The sequence below is a fragment of the Haliotis asinina genome, chromosome 12, assembly GCF_037392515.1.
Source record: "Haliotis asinina isolate JCU_RB_2024 chromosome 12, JCU_Hal_asi_v2, whole genome shotgun sequence".
Lineage (NCBI taxonomy): Eukaryota > Metazoa > Mollusca > Gastropoda > Lepetellida > Haliotidae > Haliotis > Haliotis asinina.
The window spans coordinates 21,172,927-21,192,132 of record NC_090291.1 but is presented as its reverse complement, the minus strand read 5'-3'; the positions used below and the strand labels follow the sequence as shown (position 1 = coordinate 21,192,132).

Genomic DNA, 19,206 nt, shown 5'->3' with positions numbered 1-19,206 from the left:
CACAACCCTCCAGTGAGTACACAGGGCTGGCGAGTTGAGTGGTACAAATGTGAATACACCTGGAACTTTCCAGAACTGTTGTCTGCTGACTGCTATCAACTGTGACCGAGATTTATTGTCAATGTTATATTCCCACTGAATCAGATCGGTTTCATTAATGAAATTCATAAGATCCATGATAGTCTGCCCCCTGCCAAGCAACCATTCTGACAGAGTGTAGAGGGAGGCAATTATTTGATCTAGAGACTCTAAGTTGAGAGGGAACTGATGGAAACAGCGTGGTAGGTGGGCATCTATGGTATGTCTCTGCATGTATGTGCTAGCCACTTCACTTTTGCACACATCACACTGATTGTTGTCACTGAAAGTAAATTGTTTAGTGCAATGAATTCAGAAAGGATTAGTCAACAGCTTTGTGGGCCACTGTGGCATGTTCTCAGTTGCACATTAATACTGTTATTTATTCTGCAGGCCTGTCCTGGCATTTTCTTCCATCATAATGTCGCCAAGATCCAGTGGAGATCCAAAACTCATTTAGGGTAATGGACCGTATCATGTCTTCTATCATACTTAGCATGATTTCCCAAGTCCACTGAGCATAGCAAGATAAGGTATTCATTCTCTTCAATGTTCAGAGACCCGTGAAGGTCCCGGGGTAGAATAGGCCTTCAGCAACCCATGCTTGCTATAAAGGGCGACTCAGCTTATCATAAGAGGCGACTAACGGGATCGGGTGGTCAGGCTCGCTGACTTGGTTGACACATGTCATCGGTTCCCAATTGCGCAGATCGATGCTCATGTTGTTGATCACTGGATTGTCTGGTCCAGACTCGACTATTTACAGACCGCCGCCATATAGCTGGAATATTGCTGAGTGCGGCGTAAAACTAAACTCACTCACTCACTCAATGTTCAGAAGAAACCTTATGATCAGTTACTATCCACTGTCTGAACGAGAAGATCTGCACTAAGGTAGTGATAGTGATGTAACAACACATAGTCAGAAAATGGAGGCAATCAGATGTATATTGGATCACAGTCAAAGTTCACATGTGCATCTTCGGTCTTTTCACATGAACCAGTTTGTTCCAGTGTAACCAAAGCAACACTAACCCAGCCCTGACTCATCAGTAAATCTATTACAGACATTGATAAAGGCTATAATGATGGAATAAATCATTCATGAATGTAAATATGTACAAAACATCCCCAATGTTACTGGTCATGGACCATGCTTTGGAGTATTTGCCTCAATACAAGCAATAATAATCTCTACTGGTAAAAGGCAGCATTGTGGTAGCCTAACTGTTAAACTGTTACCTCATTACACTAAAGACCCCATACAGGAGGGTAATAAGTTGGACCCATGTACCCTTGTTACTACCCGGACTCGCTTTGATCACGAGACTGATCGATGAAGAGTTAATTAAATGTTGGGTTTTTTTTTTTGTCATAACTTTAGTTACGAGATTGTTCAATCGTTTTTGTCTTACGTTTGAGACTGTGGACAAAACGTGAACTGAAAACTCACAAAATATCAACTGTCAATAACTAAGCATGTCATGTGTAACACAGCTTGCAAGCAGTTAAATGTTTACACGTAAAAGCGTCAGGAACGAAGACATCCACCTCAAGTAGAGTCTGAACAGAAGAACAACCCAGTGTTCATATACTTTTTTTCGTTATTATCTAGTTACATGTATCAAGTTCAACAGAATTATTCAAATGAAAAAACTGGATTGAAAATGAAACTTAACCATGCTGTATGGATTGTGTTGCCTTGAATGTAAAGTTTGAAAGTTCTGCTCTACAACAAATTTCATTCAAGGTAGAACCTGTTGCCATGGAAAAGCAAAGAAAAAGTATTTTGTTCCACATCCAAATCTACCAAAGGCACCAGACCTATCTATGTGCCAAGTTTGGTTTTGAAGCATTGAAACATTGAACAGCCTAAAGTTCTGCTCCAGTAAAGACTAATGTACACACTCTGACAGACAGACACATGGACAAAGTCCAAATAATACTCCCTGTAAAATGCCTTGTGGTGCAAGGCATATGGTATACACTATTTATTTATTTATACCTGAAACTGTATTTTGCCTGTAGGTTGTTGGAACAGTAGTTGTTTGAAGCTGGTTGTTTTCTTACAGATGGGTTTGTTGTTCAGATGCTTCTAGTACATTGATGATGTAACCTTTCCTCGTGCCATGACTTTGTGTCTGATTCAAAATACAATGTATATCCAGATGGCCCCCTTAATCTCGGCTGTGACAGGTTAAATGAAATTGTATAAGTCGCAATTAGTGTTGGGTAGGAAATTTGGATTCTATCCTAGCCCTAGTTTCATTCCCTAGATGGGTACAATGTGTGAAGCTCATTTTCTGGTGTCTGGTATTGTAATTTTGTTTGAATATTGCTAAAAGCAGCATAAAGCCCAACAACATATTCACCCTATCCAAAGCTCCCACCAGGCCAGAATAACTATACCTTGAGCAAACAAGCTACCTAAACACTCATCATCATCATACACACATATTTGTACTGTAAGCTTAGCTTTTTTCTCTTATCATTTAGAGTTGTAGTGAGTGAGTGAGTTTAGTTTTAAGCCAAACTCAGCAATATTCCAGCTATATGGCGGCGGTCTGTAAATAATCGAGTCTGGACCAGACAATCCAGTGATCAACAACATGCGCAATCTGCGCAATTTGGAACCAATGACGTGTGTCAACCAAGTCAGCGAGCCTGACCACCCGATCCCGTTAGTCGCCTCTTACGACAAGCATAGTCGCCCTTTATGGCAAGCATGGGTTGCTGAAGGCCTATTCTACCCCGGGACCTTCACGGGTCATTTACAGTTGTACTAAAAAAAGGACTCTTCATGTCATACAAACATATGGGTCTTCCTAAAGAACAAATATATTGACAATGATTCCAAATTTCTGAATCAGGATGCCTATTAGGAATCGTGAGCTCACATTCACAAGTCTGGATTATACACATCTCAACTAACTTATTTTTCTCTGGGTCCCTATCACCCTGCCCCTTTCTGAACAGGACCAGTCACATGGGATTGGTCTGTTCATTTACATTTTCACTTAGGTCTGTCTTTGAAACATTTGTCTGCATTGCTGAATATACATAATTGCAATTCTTAGTTTAGTGTGACTTCATATGTTCCTATTTAGTGTATGTAATCTTAATTCAATAAAAAAAAGTAGAACTGGTTTTGCTTAAATACGTAAGTAAGTTTATTTTACTTATTCCTAACCATCATTCTCATGAAAATGTTAGGGTAAGAGGGTGTGGTTTTACACCACTTTTAGCAGTACTCCAGCAATTTCACAGCACCGATGCCATAACTGGGCTTCACAAATTGTACCCATGTGAGGATTCAAACCCTGGAATGCCTTAAGCCCACCACTCCAATGTTATATGCCCCGGTGTGTAATTACAGATAATGTGAGCACATATTGAAGACTTCTACCTATCAACTAGTTAAAATTATGCACCTTACTTTGCCTATCTGAATATATGTATGCATAATGAGGTGTGTGGGTAAAATACATATTTCATAATATCAATATATAAATGTAACATGTTGTACTGTACTGTTCATGATCAGGTGTGGCACCCTGGCAAATCTTAAACATAATGTGGTGCAGTTTTTATATCTTAATGTAAATATTAATGTTTTCTTACCTTCGAGGGCGAATATATCAGGGTACATATTTTTCATACGATACCCTAGGGCAAAATATCTCTTTGTCAGGGTAACCTGATGTCATGAACAATGCAGTGGCGTCACAGTTTTTCTGTGACATTGCATTCTACATGTCGTGATGGTGGAGAGCCAGCTCATGTGTGAAAGTAGATTTGGGTTGATTTTCCTCAATTTAATGACTTCAGTAACAAACAGAACATTATGTTCATGCCCATAACATACTATGTATACGACACTCACACTCACATAAATATCTTCTATATGTCTTCATATCATGTGCAAGGGTGAAGTTTTATTACCATTATCATCACAACATATATCTTTTAAAGGATCATGTCAAAAGCCATTTTATTTAGGCAAAACAACATAATTAATCCTGATTATACTAATTACATACGAAACTAATATTGGTTACTAAACTATAACTTAACACTTATGTTTATTCAGTTTTGGAGTGGACATGTTACAGATTTAAACAATGTGTGTCTATTTCAATAGAGACCTCATCTGCCATTAAAACAGCTATATATATCAAAATTATTAAGGTTATGAGAATGTACTACTAGATGACTTACATATAACACTTGATAACAATAACTTATCTATTACTGAAATTGACAACCTAAACAGATTCATTTGGGGTTTTCGGTGTTGTTTCCATCCACACTAATATGACTTTTGTGTCCGTCTTGCATTGTATAGGATATTGGGGAATACTTCACGAGTTACAGTCCAGGACGAGCTTTGAACAAGTAGCCAATTCACTGATATTGATGTACAAACCCTACCAATTTCTGAGAGAGAACCTCACAATTTTTTCACAAGCTGAATATTCTAACATTAATGCAATAACAAATAATATCAGCATAATCAAAAAAAAAATTGAGAATGATTTGTACCATCAACTTTCTACATCTAATTTGCTACCAAAATATTTATCCTTTCTCAAAAAGGAAATATTTCTTTAAAAAGCTGTTCACAGCGACTGAAAGATGCTACAATCGTTATACATAAAATAAATTATTCCTCACAGTAAATCACACTGTATAAAATCTTCAATTTCTTACCGTCTTCTCATCATGTTCACAAGACTTCACCAGTACTTGTCCTTGAGTTAACAAAGATGATTCTTGTTCAGGGAAAAAATGACAGATGAATTGTTACAACTAGTAACACTTATAATATGAACTGACAATGCTGTGGCCAATCAGCATGAAGATAGCTATCAGCAATTAGACTCCACCCCGCTAGGCCGCTACCCGCTAGTCCGCGACGGGTAAATGACGTAATTCAGTACCGCTAGCCCGCTAAGCTGCTGTGCTGTTCTAATAATTTACTCCCTCTGTTACCACTAAAACTGCAACCTGGTTTCCTCTAGCACCTGTCACAAATTCAAACCTGTCGTTCCATTATTTCGGATTTCTGACAATATCCGAACATTGCAGCTTTTTAAACCCTCTCCATGATTTCTAACAAAACATTGCAGAGTAATGAAAATGAAATGTACGTAACAAAACATACTCATCTTTACCGGAAATCATAAAAATAACATACCACCCGCCGTAAATTCCATGATAGGGTATCTATTATAACATTGCTGAGACTGATCTGTACGTAACAAAACATACTCATCTTTACCGGAAATCATAAAAATAACATACCACCCGCCGTAAATTCCATGATAGGGTATCTATTATAACATTGCTGAGACTGATCTTACCTAAGAAACACACACTCTACTTACCGTCTATCAAAGCATTGCAGAGTAATGAGATTAGAGTAGGGAGGGAGTAATGAGACTGGAACAGCCACATCGCGGACTACCAGCACACATAATCAATCGCGGTCTAGCGGGAGCGGACTAGCGGGATGATGCCCAGCAATTAAACTGTATGAGATGTAGCTTTGACAGGCATGAGTGTGACCATAAACCCTAACACACAACAGCAGTTACCTCCCTTTTAATGTAAATAAGTATTGGTGAAAGATTCAAGAAATGAAGCTAAAAATAGTAAACTCTACAAGCTGAGGTTAGTGGACTGTATATACATCAGTCACAAATGCCACCTGAGTCATATCATCATCATCATCATCCATTGAATCTGAAGTATGTTTCTTATCATCATAAGCATCATCATCACCACTATCTTCAACGTTCACTGCATCTGAGAAATGTTCCCCAAATTCAATGTATAAATATAAAACAGAAAATACCACATAATTACTCAGGCAATGGGTTTTTGAAAGTAAGGATCCTCCCTCACACAGTAGAGTTTGATGCACACTATGACCACTCCAAGAAGTGGACATGCAAGTTGTATAACATGTCCACTCTGCCAAATGCACATTTTGCAAATTGTGGACTGTACATGAATATCCAAACAACTTATTCTCCCTGAATGGGACCACTTTGTTCTACTAAAACATGTATTACTAAGTATGAGACATGCTGTGTCAGACCACTGGGGTCTGTCCTATTACAGTACAGAGCCCTGTTTCGGCAAGCCATCATGGCAATATGACTGTCATAAGTTACAGTCTGACTGACGAAGCTGTCTGGCCACTGAGGATGACAATATGTTATTGCAATACAGATTGAGAATCGTCACAATTATACCTAGCCATTTGAACATTTAAAACTAAGAATTTTGTTCAACTTGGGATAAAAGTTGATTAAGAAACAATCATAGTTTCAAACTGCTACTATTGGTTTGTGTTACAAGGGGTAAACACTGTAGTTGGAACAATTAAACAAATGCACATGAGGTATGTGATGTGTTTTAACTCAGACCAACAGGTACCCTACATGTTTTCAGTGTTTCATTTAATCTGCATACCCCTTTGTAATTCAAACCAACAATAGCAATTTGAAACTATGACTGTTTGTTAAACAACATACATATGACCAGGCTTTGCCTCCTGTTGGGGGCACAAAGTATTGTGTTCACATGTCAAGATGGATGCTCACACTCAAGAATCAAAGGAGTGGCCCATTTCTCACCTTGCCCAAACTATGTGATTATTATAAACCAATATTTGTGCAATTTACAATAAATGAGAAGAAAATACACAGCATGCTGTTCCAATCAATTGACTTCCCCTAAAATATGTTTCGTTTTCTAAAGAAGCAAATAATAAAATCTTTGTTCCATCAGTTGCCATGGAAACCAGAAAAATTCAAGTAAAATTGTAAAATATTTCAATTACTTTATTTATTGGGTTTGAATGAGATGATGCAAAGAACGATTCTCATGTGAGATAAATGAATTTTCCCAACAATGATTATTCCTGCTTCGTATTACTGAGACTACCAGTAAAGTCAACCTTGATTTGGTCTAAAATAAATGAGTGTGCTCAAGGTGTTATCATCCATACAACAATATCAAAAGCATCTGGAAATGATGGCAACAAGTCAGTGCCAGTAGACCCTTATTGTAACAGCACAGACTGATACGAGATCTTGGTCCTATCTATCATCCATGGTTTGTTATTAATGAGCACAGAAATTGTCAGTTACCAACAAACACGATTTGTTGAAGACTTACGAATATTAACAACCACATTTGTTTTTCCTCAAGTGACCATCAGTTAAAGCCCTAAAAATGTCAGTACTGAGTTGGTGCAGATGTCCCTTCCTGGGTGTACACTGGTTTATGAGTCCTCAAGACTCTAAGAATGTAAGACAACATTCAGCTTATAAATTGTCTATCCCTGCTGATGGCACATGTTAAGACTAAAATAAATTAAAGGTCCCTGTTTGACATGCATGTTTATGGTGTGACCGACCAGTGGACGCCCAGCACGGACACACAGAGCAGAAACAATAGTGAGATGGTGAATGATGTCACTTGAAATATTCTGTCAACATGGTGGCCTCCAGTGAGGCAGGTTGTATATGTTGACGACAAGGATCAGATAGCTACACACCTAATACACTTCATAACAAGTGATCAGAATAATTAACTGTTACATAATTGGGGCTAGTGCCATTATCTCAAGCCAAAACAAACACAGTATTGAAAGCAGGCTTGAAATCTCTAACCTACAATGCATTAGGAAAATAAACACTAGCTAAGAAAACCTGTCACACCACCATTCAAGAGGCTAACTGACAGACTGGTAACATATACACATTTCAGTTCAATGTTGTTTTTTTCAATCAATATCAGTTTCCATATCAACTTTTCCCAATGAAAACTCCATGACAGAAAATGTCTCCAGAACCCAAAGTTTGTCACTGCTGCTGGCTAATCCAGCTGATGAGAACCATGTGGTTGCCATGTGTCACAGCTCCATGTCCACTGGGGGGGGGGGGGGGGGGGGGGGGGGATTTCTCTGGGAGAAGGTGAGTTCAGTTTTAAGCTACACTCAGTAATATTCCATTTATATGGTTGTGGTCTGTAAATAATCAAGTCTGGATCAGTTAATCCAGTGAACAACAGCCTGAGCATTGATCTACGTAACTGGGATATGATGCCATGTGTCAGATAAGTCAGTGAGTATGACCACCCATAATAGCCCCTTATGACAAACATGGATTACTGAAGATCAAGTCTAACCCAGATCTTTCTCCAGGAACTTCTGGCCCTTGAATGTCTGGTCTTGTGGGGTACAATATAAAAATGATGTATTGTTTCCAATACTGAGAGTCAATTGCTCAAAAAGCTGGGCATCTGTATGCTGATATCCTTCAATCAAGGATCCCTCCATCAAGCAGGACAATGAGACCTCAAAGCCACAAACAATGAGCTCCAATCAAAACTGTAGGCTAGATGTTGTTGAGTAAGGTGGTGTATGGTCTTGTACATCCAGCCCAGGGCCTGGAAAGCAATTGGATGGGTGACTATGTTTAGCAGCTTGACTCCTGATAGATTCAGGGAGCAGTTCTGCCCAACAACAAAGCACATGTGATACATGTGATGTCACCTTAGGCACTTTAAGTTATTTTTCAAAACTACCTCTGTTCACCTCGCAGAGAATGGGTACCCAGTGGGGTAAGTCATATGACTATTAACCTTCAAGCACCTCACAGGCAGTTTGAGTTAACAAGGATTATACTGTCCACCATGTTGTATACGCTTAGAACATGCACTTGCGGTTCTACATAAGTGGCCTTATTATTATTATTAGAGTGCATACTATAGGATTCATTCTCACCATAAAAAAATTCATTTTAAACTGAGATGATGGGTTGGTTAAATGAAGTTAAATGGTCAATATAATTTCACTCATAAGAATTTCATGTGACTCCTGTTCCTGTTTACTTCCTTCTAAGTTGAGAGGCAGGGACCATCTTCTAGCGTTTTTGGTATGATGTTGTAGACACTCAATTCACACCACCACAGAGATGGTTAAGGCAAATAGAGGTACATGATGTCCTCACTGAAAGTGCAGTCAATATAGCTGTGCATGTGAAGGTTACAGGCAACACAGTATATTTAAGGTGTAGACGGCTATGCATGTGAAGGCTACAGGCAACACAGTAGATTTAAGGTGTAGACAGCTATACATGTGAAGGCTACAGACAACACAGTATATTTAAGGTGTAGACGGCTATGCATGTGAAGGCTACAGGCAACACAGTATATTTAAGGTGTAGACGGCTATGCATGTGAAAGCTACAGGTAACACAGTAGATTTAAGGTGTAGACGGCTATGCATGTGAAAGCTACAGACAACACAGTATATTTAAGGTGTAGACGGCTATGCATGTGAAGGCTACAGGTAACACAGTATATCTAGGGTGTAGACAGCTATGCATGTGAAGGCTACAGACAACACAGTATATTTAAGGTGTAGACGGCTATACATGTGAAGACTACAGACAACACAGTATATTTAAGGTGTAGACGGCTATGCATGTGAAAGCTACAGGTAACACAGTAGATTTAAGGTGTAGACGGCTATGCATGTGAAGGCTACAGGCAACACAGTAGATTTAAGGTGTAGACGGCTATGCATGTGAAAGCTACAGACAACACAGTATATTTAAGGTGTAGACGGCTATGCATGTGAAGGCTACAGACAACACAGTATATTTAAGGTGTAGATGGCTATGCATGTGAAGGCTACAGGTAACACAGTATATTTAAGGTGTAGACGGCTATGCATGTGAAGGCTACAGACAACACAGTATATTTAAGGTGTAGACGGCTATGCATGTGAAGGCTACAGACAACACAGTATATTTAAGGTGTAGATGGCTATACATGTGAAGGCTACAGGTAACACAGTATATCTAGGGTGTAGACGGCTACCTTCCCCAATCAAATGTAAATAAGAGAACTAGAATAGACAGTATCACATACATTGATGGTAGAATTCCACATCTCCATCACGACAACAACTAAGACAACTACGATCATACAACGAAAGGGAACATGCAAGGTTCAACCAGTAGCCACATCACTTACCCCCCTAACAGTGCCCATTCACCAACAGTGTCCACAGCCATGGCATTGGCCTGCAAACAAAATACAATATCTGTTAAACACGGATTTTCACCTGATTGTATTTGTCCTAGTCAGAAATGTCCCACTCTATCAAACACTGCAGCTGTACCAATGACAATAATGACATAGTATTCAAATGTTTTACATGTTCAACGTGTCCATACCAAATTAAGGATTCTACTACTCTTAAAATACTGTTTGAATAACAGTGAGTGAGTGAGTTTGGTTTTAGGCCGCTTTTGCAATATTCCAGCGATATCACGGCGGGGACACCAGAAAATGGGCCTCACACATTGTACCCATGTGGGGAATCGAACCCGGGTCTTCGCCATGACGAGCAAACACTTTAACCACTAGGCTACCCCACCACCCTGTTTGAATAACAGGTAAGCTAGGATAAGATAAGCCATGTGTTGTCTTATTACTCGACCTGTGAAGGTCCCGGGGTAGAATAGGCCTTCAGCAACCCATGCTTGCCATAAAAGGCGACTATGCTTGTCATAAGAGGCGACTAACAGGATCGGGTGGTCAGACTCGCTGACTTGGTTGACACATGTCATTGGTTCCCAGTTGTGCAGATCGATGCTCATGTTGTTGATCACTGGATTGTCTGGTCCAGACTCGATTATTTACAGACAGCCGCCGTATAGCTGGGATAGTGCTAAGTGCGGCGTAAAACTAAACTCACTCACTCACTCTTATTACTCCTTCAGTGTTGTACATGCTTCTCAGAGATTGATGCAGCTACAAATTGATAACCACTATACCAATTGTCTCATGATCAAAGAGTGTGAGAGTATCTGTGTCCGTTGAAATAACACATTAAAAAAAACACAGGGTTTTACTAGCTGGCAAAAATCACATCAATAATCGGAGATATCATTGATGGTGGAAATTATTAATGATTATCAATATGCAAAGTGTAATATCAATTATACTGTACATTATCTTTCATGATAGAAATAAGTTTTAATTTTTTCACACAACATAAAGTTAGGATTTTAATGATGGTCTGTTTCTGAATTCTGTTCAGGATGATGTTTTGTTAGTAATCCATGCAAAACATGTCACAATTCACAAATCGTGGGAAATATGTTAATTTCTTTCAGATTTGGGGGGCATTTTTTCTCTAAGTTATGACATATATCAATAACTGACTGATTTCTAGTTAATATTGACATCCATGATAGATACAGTCCTCACGAAAAGTTAAGCTACACAACTGAGATTGATAAAAAGATACTACACTGAAAATACTTTTTGCTTACTTTTTTGTGAGTATATATCACTAGCCAGCTGTAGGTTTTACCAGATCATAGATCATATAGCATCCTTTAAGCATACAAATTGATTGGATGCAAACAATATATATTGAGGGTCCTGTGGGGCACAAAAATGTCTGGCTTGAATCATTAAAGTTATCAGTCTAATATATCAGTATACCTATGACCTTTTCAATATACATCAGAAGTCTCTGCACATTATATAGCTGCATATTTGATCACTATTAAGGCAGTTCCTTGTCCACGATTTTTCACCAGCTAAAAAATTCATGGCCATAAGAGGAAGAAGATAATTCTAGAACAGTTATAAAATAACAACTGTATCAAAACGAATACGTCCTGTCAGAGGCAATGGTATTACTGTACATGATCTGTACACAATGGGTTCAGTTTTGTTCTTTTGCATCATTATAAAAAATATTATACACAAACAAACAAGCAGCTTAAATATAGTGATCAGTTGTCACACTAGTTACATTCATAGTGGGCAGATAGACCCATGAGTTGCTACACCACTACCTATGTTTAAGAGTACAAAATATGCCATTTATCTGAAGTATGAGTGAGCCAGGTTTCAACCCTTTCAATAACTATATTTATGTATTATATTAACACAATGCTGAAGGTTACCAAGAGTAAGGTAAAACTGTAAAGAAAGTGGGGACACCTAAGGCAAACACTAAAGATAAAAGTGGGCATGATCATACAAATGAGCAGTGTAGGATCATTCCTACATTGCCGTTACTGTTGTTGACAGGTCAGAAAGACACACTCTGTTGCCACATTTTCACTTAACTGAAATACTCAAGTATTCCACTTCCAGTTCATCATATTCATGTTCTTGTGTCATTTATATCTTATATGTCAATATGTACTGAATATCGACCAATTTATTGATAAATATAGAATCACTGTGTATTGTTGCATGCCAGGCCTCACCATTTTAGTGATGCCACAATAGTAGATTTCCATATTTAGACCTACACTAAGGATGAAGACAAGTCAGAGATAGATGTATATTAATAATTACCCAGGCAACGGACATTGAAAATGTAGACAGTGTTTTCTAAATGAGAGAAACGTTATACATTATTTGTGCCATTCAAGATAGTTCGAACCAAGCTAATGTTTACACACCGGCAACTAATTAGTAAAACTGATCACTGCTGTTGGATGTCAAAGAAAGTACATGTAAGTCTGAATGCAATAAAACTTATTGGGAACTTCTTAGGGGGCTGCTTGTGCTGACATAACGAAAACGGCACACTGTACTGTTACGTCACGTGCAGTCATACAAAATGTTGACAACCTGAATATCTCGATATTCGGCAACGAAATGCTCACTGCTCCACTGTGTCGCCATCCTGAATACCGAGGCGAGGGTTTTAGTCTTAACCACCCTCCCTCAGCTGGAGTTAAATTGTGCAAGTTCAGAAGTCAGTTTCTGGTAAGTCGTGAGAAAACCAGCCAGTGCGTCTGTGATCATAGTACAGAATTTAATATCTTAGAACACATATATCGTATTTCCTATTGTTTCAACATACTAGAAGAACTATAAATGTGTTAAATATATTAATGTGAAAGCAGAAACACATCGGTATATATTACGACATAGGTTTCACATAAAACTTCTGGCAGTGTGAGTGTAGAATATGCGTTGTATGGAGCTTGAAAGTCATTATAGTAATAAATTCATTCGATTTCGAAGCCGACATGTCCCTTACTTGCAAGTGTATTATTCACACTTAAAACAGATTCACTTGCACATAACAACGCACATCATAAACATTTGTCTAAACGTGATGAAAACGTCTACTGAAAATCACCACACGGTCCAACAGCACAGACCATAAAAGCGTACGTAAAATCCAAATGACCACACGCTCTTCACTGGTTTAACTGGATTCGTTTTAACGATGACAGAATCCTGTCCCCAACTGGAGTCAAATTTTCCGAAACACGTGACCACTGTTTGGTAACCAAGACTGGAGATTTCCTTTTTTACACGCTTTCAGTGAGAAATCAAGGAAGCCGTGCGAGTTAGGCCACTCGTAATATTTGAAATGTCTCGACAAGTTCTTTTATCATCAAGTATAAATAACTCGTTCTGTGTGTTTCAGAGTACCTGTGAATGTATTTAAATAGACATACAGACATATTGGCTCAGTAGTGTGAGCCTCATATTTCACAGTGCCTCATGTTAAGGTTTAATAACGACAGTTAAGTTGTGCAAAAAACAACCTCACGCACTAACATTAAATGAGAGTGGACAGGGCTGGGGGTGGTTTGTTTTGACAGCATATCAACGTCGTGGTCAAAATTACCATTTAAGGATCATGATCTGGGGAGACGTGCGACACCAGGTGGTTTATGATCTGAGGAGACGTGCGACACCAGGTGGTTCATGATCAGAGGAGACGTGCGACACCAGGTGGTTCTGAACCGAACTTTCCATATTTATCATTGTATTATTTTATATGATGATATTTTGTTCTTATCTAGCATGCATATCGACATAAAGTATACCCTGTAATTTAGAAAGTACATGGCCTTTGCTACACCCGAAAGCAATCATTCAAGCTTATATCAAACAATAAGTTTTCAATAAGTACAGCAATACATGTAATTTTAACTGCACCTCCTCACGATTTCAGTGCAAACTGTACTTGTTTACGTTCTGCAGATGCAACAGCTGAATTAAACGGTTCTGCATCAATGTTCTTGCTGCGGCGTGGCTTCACTGAAGCTTTCCTCGCATGACAAATTCACTTGCATGCATGGCCGATAACTGTTTACTGTACTTCTTGTTCCGAGCTTTTTGTAGGCTGTATAATATGTATATAACGAGTTACTAAATTATTTATTGACGCGTCATTTGTCACATAATTTACATCGAGAAACAAAACAGAACGCGTTAACATTGCAATATTTCAGCTATGTGGGGAAGTCTGTACATAATCGAGTCTGGACCGGACAATCCAGTGATCAACAGCATCAGGGGTACCACCTTGAATTGAAAGCACGAGTGACCTTCACATTGCACTATGTTCAGACAGAACTAAACAGACCGCGTTAACATTGGTGCCTGACTTGTGTGTACATCACTCCGTGGGGAATCAGGCTGTATGGTGAACAGTAACCTGGAATGGGGTGAGTGCGTTAAGATTTACGCCGCTCTCAGCAATATTTCAGCTACGTGGGGAAGTCTGTACGTAATCGAGTCTGGACCAGACAATCCAGTGATCAACAGCATCAGGGGTACCACCTTGAATTGAAAGGACGAGTGAACTTCACTTTGCAATATGTTCAGACAGATATGTTCACAAGTTGAGACCATTCCTCTTTTGACATTCTGGAGAATTGTAAAAACTATTAGGATCAATCAATAAGCATTGATTACGTTCCTATGTACTACTTTCATCAAGCTTTCGAGTGAACCTTTCTCACCTGGGTTCGTCTTGAGTCTTATTGTGAGCACGACAAAGACCTATGCAAACTGACTGTTATTGTTTTTATTATTGTGCCAAGAAGGACACCCACACTGGTCTTCGAGGTCATAATAGTTATAACAGATTAATCATTCCTGAAGCCAACAACGTTTTGGGCCGCTCACACTTTACAAGTCTGTCATGGATCTAGGCTTAGTCAGTCCCTTAAGCAGTGTGATACAAAAGGCTTTTTGAACTGACGTTGCATGAAGTAGATAATTAGGTCTTCGTGTAGCACTGTTTTGATATTTAGGTGTACAGTTTGTTTGGTATGTGTGTCTTTTGGCTTCAGAAATTCTACAACAGATAGTAGATGACATGCGTACTTCAGCCGTAAAACTGCATCACAAGTGCTTTTACAGAAAATAATATGACTTCCGCAATAATATGTCAAAAGTCATGCTCATGGTGGGGTACCCTGGTCTAAGCGTTCGCTCGTCACACCTAAAAACCGGGTTCGATTCTCCACATGGGTACAACCTGTGAAGCCCATTCCTGGTTTTCATATTGCTGGAATATTGGTAAAGATGCGTATCACCATATACTCACTCACTGTCATAGCAAGTTCTAAAGATAAGCTGTTTGGTGAGGTAAGGAAATAGCAGTCTGTATTCTGTGATCGATGTTTGTGTTGTGTCAGCGCCACGATTGCCCTTAATCCCGATGACAATACCATGTACACCACCCACCCGTAAAGCCCCTCCAAGGTCACAGGAGATCCGTACCACAGTCACTATACTATTGTATGTCCGTATCATATCACGGCGACATGGGCCGGACAACGGATATGGCACTTTAGTTCCGGGTTGACTCGCGGCTGATATATCTTCGAGGTAAACATTACCGAGCATGCTCTAATTGCACGTTAATTTAAACGGGAAAACTCTATCAGGTTGTAGATTATCCCTGCTTTAACAATGTCGAATATTGAATACCAGTTGGTAGGTGATCAGCGAAGGGTGATTGATTTGGGAACGTCTGTTGTGACTGAAACCTTCTGATGCCATTAAAAAGTTAGCCTTTCCATATGCTTAAGAAATCTCAGCTAACAGCAGTGAGTGAGTTTGGTTTTACGTCGTCTTTAGCAATATTTCGGCAATATCACTGCGGGTCACACAAGAAATGGGCTTCACACATTGTACCATGTGGAGAATCGAACCCGGGTCTTCAGCGTGACTAGTGATCACCTCAACAACTAGGCTATCCCGCCACCCACTTAAGGCAGAGTTATTGTACAGTTGTGAGTGTATCATGAGTATCTATTTGTTTCAGCAGTATTACAGCTGTACGATCTATCGAGTCTAGACAATCCAGTGATTGTGGCTATGCGGTACGACCACGGGGCAGGTGCTTATGAACCAATTACACGACACCAGTTCTACTTTGTAGACTGAACGTAGGGCTTGGAACATGGCCTTTTAGATAAACGGATGCGTGAGTGTGGTTTTACGCCGTTTTAGCAACATTGTTGCAGGAGACACCTGAAGTGCATGTGCCCAGTGCACAATCTAAAGGAAGGGGCTTCAACTGGCAATCTTTGGCCATGCAGTCATGGTGTCCAAGACAACGTTATACATGTATATACAAACCGTCCAGTCAGACACACTACCCATTTGGGTAGACTGAGGCCGTAGGATGTCGAGACTTTGAAGGGCTACTGAAGTTGACAGACCGCTCCTGAACTTACATCAGCCATATTTTCTTTTTAACGCGCAGTGACATGGCTAGCACAAGACTTCGGTCGACGCTAGTATCAAAAGACTCTGGTCCGTTTGTCAGCATGTATGAACTACCTTGACAATCTGTCAATCATAGAGTTCACCCACCCACCAAACTTGCATTCCACAAGATTGTTGCAGAATGTACTTTGCTGTATCAGGTGTCGATCTTTCAGGGGGGCTTCAGACCTGGGTTTAACAAAATGAACCCATGCTGGGATTCGTTCGCCGATTGAGAGTTTTTTGCACCTGAGTTTGGCTGTTTGGCTGCTTGGCTGCTTAAAACAACATTCTTAAAATCATAGCAGCTCAGTATTTGAGAGAAGATACAGATCTTTGACATGAAACATTGTTAAAACCACAAAACAAAGATGTCTTATAGTGTCAGATCAGGAATAGTGACCTGGAATTCAACCCCTAACCGATGTGCTGCCACGGTGCTCTTCAAACAGCCGGTACCAAGCAGCTTAACTAGGAATAACAACAATCTCTAAGCCAAAATCCACCTTCACTATGTAGCTCTGAGTACTATGACCGACAGCAACTATCAAATCATTTATTAGAGGAAGTACACTCTCAGTTTCACAATGAGCACATAGAGAGCGGTGTTATTTTCCTCACAACATCCCGTGAAGGAGGAGTTATCATCTGTGTCAGCGAGAAACTTTCTGTAAGTGTTTTAGTATCGTAATCTGACATAAATAATTTTATCAATTCAGATAATTACTTATCCATAGATATACAGATGTATTTTTACGAACTATAAGACCAAAGGCTTTGGGAACCACTGTGCAAGGCCACTGGTTAGTCGACTGATAACAATGTATATGGAACACACGTAACGGGTGTACCATCACTTTCTCAGGTATGATATACGCCATATTTACATGATAAATATCTGTGGTGTGGCGTTATGCGTTTTGTTGCCCTGCTTTGTATCTTCCTTCCATGTCCTTCGGTTGTCACACAACGTGCATCAGTTTCATATACATACGTTGCAGTTTTCTGACCTATTCGTTTACGAGGAAGGCTTTTTACTTCCTCCGTACCACCCGTGAAGGTCCCGGGGTAGAATAGGCCTTCAGCAACCCATGCTTGCCATAAAAGGCGACTATGCTTGTCGTAAGAGGCGACTAACGGGATCGGGTGGTCAGACTCGCTGACTTGGTTGACACATGCCATCGGTTCCCAATTGCGCAGATCGATGCACATGTTGTTGATCACTGGATTGTCTGGTCCAGACTCGATTATTTACAGACCGTCGCCATATAGCTGGAATATTGCTAAGTGCGACGTAAAACTAAACTCACTCACTCACTCACTCACTTCCTCCGTACATGTATGTACATACTAGTATTTAAAGGTCTACCCCAACTACCATGGTTACCAACACAACGAAGCTGATCTACCTTGACCTTTAGTATTGAGATAAAATAAATAGATCTGACATGTACAACAAATATCCCTGCACATGTCTAAGATTTGTAGTTTTCATGAAGGCTGTTAAGACAAGGAACTCAATTAATGAAATAGAAATGTGCAAGACGGAGCGGTTAGAATTGCTAGATTCAAATCCTGGTGCTGGATCCTGACTGATATCAGCCTGAGGCATGGATAGCAACAAGGCAGAAGTTTCACTATTGTTGAAGTTGAACACATTCAAACTGCGTACAACAAACTGTCTTAAATGTTTTGTTTTGTTTGTTATTTAACGTCGCGCTCAGGAATATTCCACCTACATGGTGGCAGTCTGTAAATAACCCAGTCTTAGCCAGACAGTACCGTAATCAGTATCATGAGCATAGATCTACACAACTCGGATCAGATGACATGTGTCATCCACGTCAGTGAGTCTGACGACAGGCGCCTCTTACGGCAAGTACGGGTTGATGAAGACCAATCGTAACCCTGACGTTCACGGGTTGTGAAAAAACCCTAAGGAAGAGCACAATGAGAGGTTTTGGTGAATATGAAAGCGACGAAAATGTATCCATGACACTGGTTTAATTAGATAGGTCCATTGTGGCTATCAAGATACCAGGTGTACATGCCTTGCCTATGCGATGACACATAACACAAACACGTTCAAAGGTATGTCAGACGGACACGCGATAAAGAAGCGAAACAAGTCAAAACGTGATTATAGGACATATCAGTTTGCACTTGTATGTATACCCGATGAAACGAAGCAAGAATAGTAGGACGCCATTTTATAACTTCATAGAAAGATGGACCCGTGAACGTCCGGGGTACAACAGGCCTTCAGCAACCCATGATTGCCATAAAAGGCGACTATATATGCTTGTCTTAAGAGGCGACTAACGGGATCGGGTGGTCAGACTCGCTGACTTGGTTAACACATGTCATCGGTTCCCAATTGCGCAGATCGATGCTCATTTTGTTGATCACTGGATTGTCTGGTCCAGACTCGATTATTTACAGACCGCCGTCATATAGCCGGAATATTATTGAGCGTAAAACCAAACACACTCACTCACTCGCAGAAAGATGTTGCGTGGTCGTATCTTTTAATTTGTGAACTGT

The 19,206-nt window shown here is 39.8% G+C and overlaps 2 protein-coding genes across 15 annotated transcripts in view; one reads left to right on the top strand and one right to left on the bottom strand.

Annotated features, from left to right (window-relative positions):
- LOC137258274 (GATOR2 complex protein WDR59-like) overlaps positions 1–12,925 on the bottom strand; it is a 66,292-nt gene extending 53,367 nt beyond the window's left edge. For all 14 annotated transcript variants that reach the window (XM_067795887.1, XM_067795891.1, XM_067795888.1 and 11 more), the window contains exons 1-2: positions 12,766–12,925; positions 10,135–10,184 (exon numbers count right to left, since the gene is read on the bottom strand). In XM_067795887.1, coding sequence (XP_067651988.1) covers positions 10,135–10,184; positions 12,766–12,819 — 104 coding nt within the window. In that variant the 5' untranslated portion in view covers positions 12,820–12,925. The remainder of the gene's footprint in view (positions 1–10,134; positions 10,185–12,765) is intronic.
- Positions 12,926–17,269: 4,344 nt separating this feature from the next.
- The window catches only part of LOC137258283 (guanine nucleotide-binding protein G(o) subunit alpha), a 61,452-nt gene continuing 59,515 nt past the window's right edge, over positions 17,270–19,206 (top strand). The window contains exon 1 of the mRNA XM_067795911.1: positions 17,270–17,332. The gene's annotated coding sequence lies outside the window, so the exon portion shown is untranslated. The remainder of the gene's footprint in view (positions 17,333–19,206) is intronic.